General features: G+C 49.9%; 1 protein-coding gene across 3 annotated transcripts; it reads right to left on the reverse strand.

Moving 5' to 3' along the window:
• Positions 1-204: 204 nt before the first annotated feature.
• On the reverse strand, positions 205-7,382 carry LOC123112203 (galactoside 2-alpha-L-fucosyltransferase). Of its 3 annotated transcripts, XR_006455268.1 has the most exons (6): positions 7,046-7,365; positions 6,036-6,955; positions 3,425-5,327; positions 3,189-3,284; positions 1,982-2,338; positions 1,631-1,888 (listed from the first exon to the last, which is right to left on the reverse strand). XR_006455268.1 is itself a non-coding variant. In XM_044533134.1 (4 exons), the coding sequence occupies exons 3-4, from the start codon at positions 2,178-2,180 to the stop codon at positions 414-416; spliced, it is 1,674 nt and encodes a 557-aa protein (XP_044389069.1). In that variant the 5' UTR covers positions 2,181-2,338; positions 3,189-3,284; positions 3,425-5,177; the 3' UTR covers positions 205-413. The 3 variants fall into 3 exon arrangements, 1 of the variants encoding a protein (XP_044389069.1); XR_006455269.1 differs by lacking the exon at positions 1,631-1,888 and having other exon boundaries at positions 2,135-2,338; positions 7,228-7,382; XM_044533134.1 differs by lacking the exons at positions 6,036-6,955; positions 7,046-7,365 and having other exon boundaries at positions 205-1,888; positions 3,425-5,177.
• Positions 7,383-8,109: the final 727 nt, after the last annotated feature.

Consider the following 8,109-nt stretch of genomic DNA (forward strand, 5'->3'; position numbering starts at 1 on the left):
GAAGCATGCATCTGAACTTGTCGACAGTGTTTTATTTTCGTCATTTAGCTTGACGATTTGTTATCTCTCACATGAGCATTTCGGCCTCGCTGATGGATTTCCAGAGGCGTGGAAGGCTCTACTGCTCCCAGAATGCAAATTATTAAGTCCAAAATACAGTCCCAGAATGCAAATTAAGTCCAAAAAACAGTAAGGCATCAGAGCTGTCTGAGAGTTTAGAATAAAATGAAATGTGCTGGGTCACAACTACAGTATTATTCCTTTTGCTTACAGTAAGTACATTAGCAAAACAACTACAGTATTATTCTTGTTTGAACACAACTACAGACAAGTTCACACAACACCATTGAATCACTCTGCAACCCTTCCCTGCTTGTAAATTTACGGGGTCATTGGAAGCTACCTGGCCAAAATCAGTCGAATAGTTTGAGGCCATCGCCGACATCTTCGCAATGCCTGACGTGCCGGAGAACGGCGCCGAGGTCCCCCTTCTTCTTGGCCCTGCAGTCGTAGCTCGGCGGCGCGTGGAAGCACGGCTCCATGGACGTCGCCTGGACGCAGGGCGGGTCGGCCGCCGTCTGGTTCCTCGGCGCCAGCAGCAGCCACGGCTTCAGCCCGGCGAGGCCGTGCCCGACGTACCCCACGGTGGACCAGCCGCTCACCACCGACACGTCGCAGTAGCTCTGCAGGAACATCTCCACCACCGCCTTCTGGTTGTGCGAGTGGTTCCCGCCGCCGCCGGGCTGCAGCACGCTCACGGTCTCGCCGGTCACGGTCGCGTGCTCGTAGTACATGGACTTGAGCTTCTCGGCGTACTCCGGGTGCTCCGAGCTGACGAGCACCGCCTTGGACGTCGCCGCCGTCGCCTCATGGAGGACGCCCGGGGTGGTGTCGACCTCCGGCAGGATCTTCTCCTGGCTCGTGCATGCCGAGACCTGCTTGAAGTATTCCTCGAACGGCACGGGGTTCCAGGCGAAGGTGGTGATCTGCAGCCCGATATTTTCCTCGAAGCTGGCCATGTACGACGTGTAGTACCTGGTGATGAGCTGCCACACCTCGTTGGACGGGTGGAACAGGTACCTCCCGACGTGGTGGAACGCCGTGTCGCTCGCCGGGAACATCCACCGGAGCTCCTCCTCGAACTGCGGCACCAGGAACAGCCCCGCCGCGAAGTAGAGGTTGGAGCGCAGGATCAGCCAGTTGACGTTGCTGAGGACGGTCTGGTCGTCGTCGCAGAAGAAGAGCTGCTCCGGCTGCTGGTAGTCGTGCTCCAGGTGCACGTACGCGTACGGCGGCAGCGACTCGGCCGGCAAACCGGCGGGGCCGTCGTCGCTCCCGTCCTTCTTGTTCTTGGCGGCCCGGATGAAGTTCCCGTAGCTGCGGTCGCTGCCGCGGCGGAGCCCCTTGATGTGGTCGGGGAGGAAGCCCCCGGCTGGGAGCTCCCACGTCGCGCCCGGGAAGGGCTCGCAGAAGAGGCCGGCCATGTCGTCGGCGAGCTGCAGGAGGAGGACGCGGCGGGTGAGCAGCGCGTAGAGGAAGGCGGACGCGATGGAGAGCACGCGGTCGCCGATGTGGCCCGAGGTGGGCGCCCACACGAGGTAGCGGCACTCCACGAGGCCCATGCTGTGCGGGGAAGGCAGCTGCATCAGCGACTTCTTGTAGGAGAGCGTGCCCGGGCCGCACTTGCGGTGGAGCGCCTCGTACTTGCGCAGCCGGGACGCCAGGTACGGCGACGGCAAGTGCGGCGACGGCCTGCGGTGGAGGGACGACGCGTACCGGCTCAGGCAGGAGCCCTCGCTGATGTCCGGCGAGAGGAGCCCGCCGAGCAGCCTGTCCCGGCTCGCCGGTGGCGGCGCGTCCGAAGACTCTGACCCAGCCGTCGCATTCTCTGAAACCATCGTTCGTCGAGGAGTTACTAGTGAGTGGACATATGCTTCCATGATCACGATCATGGTCATGTGCGAAAATGCAATCGTTGTACCGTCGCGCGCGGTGACGCTGACGCCCAGATGCCACACGTCGGAGAGGTTGGGGCGGCCGCGGGAGAGCGCGAGGAAGAGCGGCAGGGAGAAGAAGCAGAGCACCACGAGCAGCCCGATGAGCCACACGGCGCTCCTCGTGGCTGCCGGTGGCTGCGGCGGCGGCCGGCGGGACACCCGCGTCGCCAGCTTGCTGTCCATTGGTTTCTTCTTCGCCGCGATCGAGCGCTGCACGAACTCAAACGAGTAAGCTAACGGAGAACTCTGACTTTGGGAGATCCACCTTTTTGCCGCTCGAAGTAACGACGTTGTGTCAGATGCAAACTTCCTTCTTTGTAGTAGTGATAAATTCAGTGCCACTGCAAAAAGAAAAAAGGAGTAAGTAAATTCAGTGCCTCGAGCAGAGTGGCCGGCGTCCTCTGAACTGTACGGCACTTTGGACGCCAACGCTGCTAGATAAAAATGGCACTTTGGAAAACTTGTGTATTGGGTGCAAAAAATAGCGAGAGAAGCCGGACGGCACTTTGGAAAGAGAGATCAACACTGCTAGATAAATATGGCAAAAGATAGGAACACTGCTTAGCAGGAAAAAACTAGTACTCTCTATGTTACTAATATAAGACATTTTTTAGGCTAACCATAAGCCTAAACACGTCTTATGTTACCATTAATGAGCAAACGAATACTAGTTTAAGCACTCCTACAGAAACACATACCACATGCCCGCAGAAGAGTTCAGAAACTCGAATTAATTAAGCTAAATATATACTACTCTCTTTTTTAAAAGGACTTGTGTATTACTTAAGAAATATTGTGGTTGTTACAATTGCGCAAGATCGAGTCCAGCAGGCAGGCTGGAACTGATCCCTGCAAAACCCCACCACACAACTCTCTGTGCAATACTACATGCATACCTGCAGACTAAGCTTCAACAATGAAACTTTTGTCTTGTGTGGTTGATTTTCATCATCCACCCATAGATGAGAAAAAACACATATCACCCAACATTTATTATATATATTTTTACCCAAGAACCATCGCTCCAAATTTTTATCACAGAAAACTGATAAAACAACACGCTGAAGGGTTCACCTCCCCCTCAAGAGGTCTTTCCTCTTTGCCCTACAGCGACAACAGAACGCTACAAACTAAAGTAATCCATGGTACTTAATGCACACAAAAACTAAGCACAAACTCCGAACTCTGTACCTCGTTCGCTCTACATCTTTCTTTACTTCATCGCTTCTTCTTTCTGCCTCTTATGTATATATTGGCCAGCTAGATACTCCGACGCCATCATCGCCACTTCAAATGGAACGCCAAAGTAAGTAAATGAAGTAAGAAATCAATGCACGCGCAAGGTAAAGCAGTAAACACGAATTGCTTACACAGCTAACCATCTACGTAACTATGTCGTACTTTAAAGGGTGAATCAGTACAGTTACCTTGCTGAACTCGAGTGTCGGCTGGTTGGGATTCATGCCGAGCGCTTCCCGGACCGCAGCCTCCACAGCCTCCACCTCCCCGGGCTCGGGCTTGGACCACCTCCCGACATACACGTGCTCAAGCGAAGAGACGTTCTCCAGCCCAAAATCCAAATCGCCAAACTGATAAAGTGTTTGTCGCGCCGAGAACCGTAGCTTGAGGGTTTGGAGCTTCTGCGTGGCTCCCTGGGCAAACCGTAGCTCCATGACGCGACTGGCGACCTTGAGTGTTGTTAGACAAAGGAATGGATGACCGCTGTCGATCAATAACCTATCTTGTCTCTCTTGTGTGGGCTCCACAACCCATATGTCGAGATAACTCAATGACGGTATGCTCCCAAGGACTTGAAGGTCCTCCACTCGCAGTGTTCTTAGGCCATGGATTGTGAGAAAGGAGAGGCAGGACAGGGAGGACATCCATCTTGGCAGTGCACAGTTGATGTTGTTGATCAGATGAATTGTCTGAATGTATCGAGGCCGCGGCAACAAATAGTCGCTTCCGGAGTCTAAGCCGAGATGGGCACCGATTATTTTTATCGTTTTGAGATTGACCAGATTCGAGAGACACCGGCAGAAAGGTTCCTCGTAGCTCTCGTTCCATTCATCGAAACTGATGAGAAGGTTTCTCAGTTTCGTCAGCTTCCCTACATCATGCAGCATGGATGGAGACGTTACAGTGGGGATAACTGGAAAATCTTGCAAGGATTTCAGATCGCCAAACTGATCTGGCAGTTTGGTCCGCCTGTCAATATGCAGGTACACTAGCTGCGTTAGCCGGACAAATTGCGGCGGCAACACTTCTATTCCAGTCTGACTTATGTCCAGTACCTGCAAGAACTGCAGATTCCCGATCTCTTCTGGGATCTCAGTTATGGATGTATTGCACAGCCGTAAATATCTCAAGTGAAGCAGATTGCACATAATCTTCACATGATGATTATCCACATTAAGACAGTAACTTAAATCCAATGCACGTATGACTGGAAAGCTTGAGAGGGCTGGCAGTAAACTGATATCTTGCCCGAAAACAAAAACTGACCTCACATGAGACAAGCTCATGGTTGCCAGCTTCTTCAAATCATCTTCATTTCTGTTTTGTACAGATAGTCGATGTATCTTACTTGATGCAGACACAGGCTGCAGACCACCTACTGTTATTAGGAAGTTCTCTTCGCTTGAAAGGGAAGTGATGAGGTCAAGCACCATATCGTGTACACGACATGCGCTCGCTTTATTACCACTCCCAATATCTACAGGTTGAATCAAGCTTTTGTTAATCAGCTGAGCAAAGTATTCCTCTCCTACTTCATACAAGCTCTTCCCATGTTCTTCCTGAACAAAACCTTGACCAATCCATTGCCATATCAAATCTTCAGCTACAATGGTATAATCCTCTGGATACACACTGATAAACAATAAACATGTCTTCAGATGTGCAGGTAGGTCGTAGTAACTCACTGATAATACCCTTCTCATGTCCTGCATATCAGAACTATCTTGTGGCTCGGAACCCATAGATTGGTACACCTTGGGCCAATCATTTCCTCTTTTACTAGCTAGCATACTAGCTGTTGTCACTATAGCCAATGGTACTCCACTGCATCTCTTTAAAATGTTCTCAGATACTTCAGCTAATTGAGTAGGAGGGTACTTGTCTTCGATACCAAATATTCTTTGGTGAAATAACTTTCTTGAGTCGATAGGAGAAAGAGGCTTTAGGTCATAAACACTACCAACTTGTTTGGCAACATCAAGAATACGAGTTGTTATGATTATTCTACTTCCACATCTGTTCTCAATGAAAGCATGTTTGATTGTTTTCCATACAGAAATGTTCCATATGTCATCAATCACAATGAAATACCTACAAGAGGATACCGAAGGACTGTACATTAGTAACCTATATGTGAACTTCTCTTTTTTCGAGTGCACACAAGTGAAAGCATATCAACAGAAAGGAAACAAGGGAGTTAGTTGTGATGTACTCCCTCCGTCCAGAATTACTTGTCGCAGAAATGGATGTATGTAGGCGTATTTTAGTTTTAAATACATCCATTTATCCAGTTCTGCGACAAGTAATTCAGGACATAGGGAGTATTATCAGTATTTAGTCAACCTCTAATTGCTTAGACATGAGCCTCCGAGTTAGAAGAAAAGAAATTAGAAACATCAGAATAATGAAGATACAAACTGAGGAAACAAAACATATCATCTTTCTAGAATTGGATCCTCTTATTCATGGTTAAATTAGAAGTCATTCGTGCTTAAGGGATTATATGTTATTTAGAAAATCATATTAGTAAAGGATCATACTTTAATAATGATAAGAACACTCAAACCCTTGACTTGCTTATTTGGGTGATATACTTATGGACTGAATGTCTTTGATTACAAAAATGTCAAGCAAATATTAGATATATCCACTAACTGCTTATGTAACATGGAATAGCTCTGTAAAAACTTTAAGTCTAGTTCGACTCCTGTTATTCAAAAAATTGAGCAAACATCGATGACCTGCTAAACTCGTAAAGTTTGACAACTTCAATAGTACGGTCGATGCTTAGATCTGTACCTCTTGTTTAGAAGAAAATCTCTTAGCTCACTGATGAGCTGTGCTTCGCCCCATACCGCTTCATTGATGTTACTATAATTGTGCTTGTCAAGTTGGTGAAGAATGTTCTTAAAAATCTTCTCAATGTTCGGATTAAGAGACACGGAAACAAAAGCCCCACAATCGAATTGTGATTTAAGCTTTTGATACACCGCATTAGCAAGAGTTGTCTTGCCTAATCCCCCAAAACCAGCAATGGAGACTATCTTCAGCTGCTGCTTAGACGCCTCGTCTGCCTCCTCAGTCATTGTCTCGACTAGCTCTTGGATCTTCTCTTCGGTGCCAACGAGCTCTGTCTCCTTTTTGTAGAGAGCTGACAGGCGAAGGCTATCAACACTTGTGACAACAGGCTTTTCAACAGCTTTGTCAACCTTGTACCTATCGCGCCGTGCACTGACCTCCTGGATGCGTCTCTTGATGTGTTTGACCTCGGTGCCGATCTTGTGGCGCGTCTTGGCCCTCGTCAACAGGTCGATGCTCCTGTGGATGAAACCCATGAAGCTCTGCGCCTTCTCCTCTGCACGGCCGTCGAGATGCACCATGAATTTGTCGACGCTGTCCTCAATTTCGTACGACAGGTCCTTGACATCCTTGGCCCAAAGCTTTACAAGTTTACTAGGTGGGTGGTCAATCGGGGCCTCCGAAACCTCTATGAGAGCAGCCTCCATTCTCTCCAGCTCGGCCGTGAGGAACAGGATCTCGCCCCTGACCTTCCTGTGCAGGTTGTACTCATCCTTGAGCATGCTGCCCAGCTTGGGCAGGAGGGTGCTCATGGCCCCCGTCACGACCTCCATCTTCGACTGCTACCTCGCGATGCGTTGTGCGCAGGCGGCCCTCCTGGAGCACCTCCCTACGCGGCTTCAGAGTTCAGAGAGGGGAGGCTGCAAAATCCGAGGAAGAAAACCCGAGATCAGGCCATGGGGACAGGAGTACAGGCGCAACGGACAACGCGGCGATCGAAACCACCGGACCTGTGGCGGGTCAAGCGGCGGTCGCGACTCCTGGGAAGCTCGCCGGCCTGCTGGCGAAGCTATCGGCGACGACGGCACACACGGTAGCACGAGGACATGGGTGGTCCGTGACTGGATGGATGGGTGGGAGGAAAGGATGCAGGGATGGCAATAAATGGAGCCAAGCGGGAGGGGTACCCTACCTACATCGCCGGAGGAAGTCGTCCCGATGTGGAGACGCGCGCGCGAGCAGTGCCGCCGACGGCGACCGCATGGTGCGATCTGCCGGCCACCACACCGGCGGTGGGTCCAATCCTAGGGGGCTAAGGGCCCACCATCCAATGAGCCAAGTGATGTTTTTCACTAGGTGGAAACAGGAGACAATAGTCGTGACCGAGAAGGCCAAATTTCGTGTTTTGACCCTTTTTCCAAACAAATTCAGGATCTGATCCCCGTTTGAATTTTTTTCGAGATTTGACCCTTTTGCTACCGCCAGGGCCTCTGGCGGTAGGGTTAGATAGCCTACCGCCACGGCCCATGGCGGTAGGTGTGCGACGGAGGGGGACGGCGGCCGTTTGACTGCGCTGAACGTGGTTAAGCACCTATCGCCAGGAGCCCTGGCGGTAGGCTGTGCGACCCTACCGCCAGAGCCCATGGCGGTAGGGTCCTGTTTCAGTGTAATGTTTCTGTAACGAAGAATTGAAAGTTTTTTCAGTGTAATGTTTCTGTAATGAACAATTGAAGTGCCCTGGCGGTAGGCTGTCTGACCCTACCGCCAGGGTCTTTGGCGGTAGGGTCCTGCGTTTTATGAATTTAAGTTCAATTGCTTGCTTCTTTTCAAATTCAATATGACAGTAATATTATAGCAAGTTTCACAAATATGACAACAATATCACAGATCTCAAACAATTAAACTTGGGCATCACATACACATTAACAAATTTGAAGTGCATAGAACATTTCAAAAGAACTTCAACTAATTAGTAAACGGAGTTCCACTTAGTTTCACAAATAGCAAACACATAGATCCACAAATAGCAAACACATAGTTCCACGTAGCTTCATAACCACTAGAAAAGTTCAAC

The sequence above is a fragment of the Triticum aestivum genome, chromosome 5B (assembly GCF_018294505.1).
Source record: "Triticum aestivum cultivar Chinese Spring chromosome 5B, IWGSC CS RefSeq v2.1, whole genome shotgun sequence".
NCBI lineage: Eukaryota > Viridiplantae > Streptophyta > Magnoliopsida > Poales > Poaceae > Triticum > Triticum aestivum.

Coding starts and splice junctions, on each gene's coding strand:
- LOC123112203 (XM_044533134.1), bottom strand. CDS start 2,180: ATGGACAGCAAGCTGGCGACGCGGGTGTCCCGCCGGCCGCCGCCGCAG. Junction 1,889..1,981: donor CAGCGTCACCGCGCGCGACG/GTACAACGATTG, acceptor CGATGGTTTCAG/AGAATGCGACGGCTGGGTCA.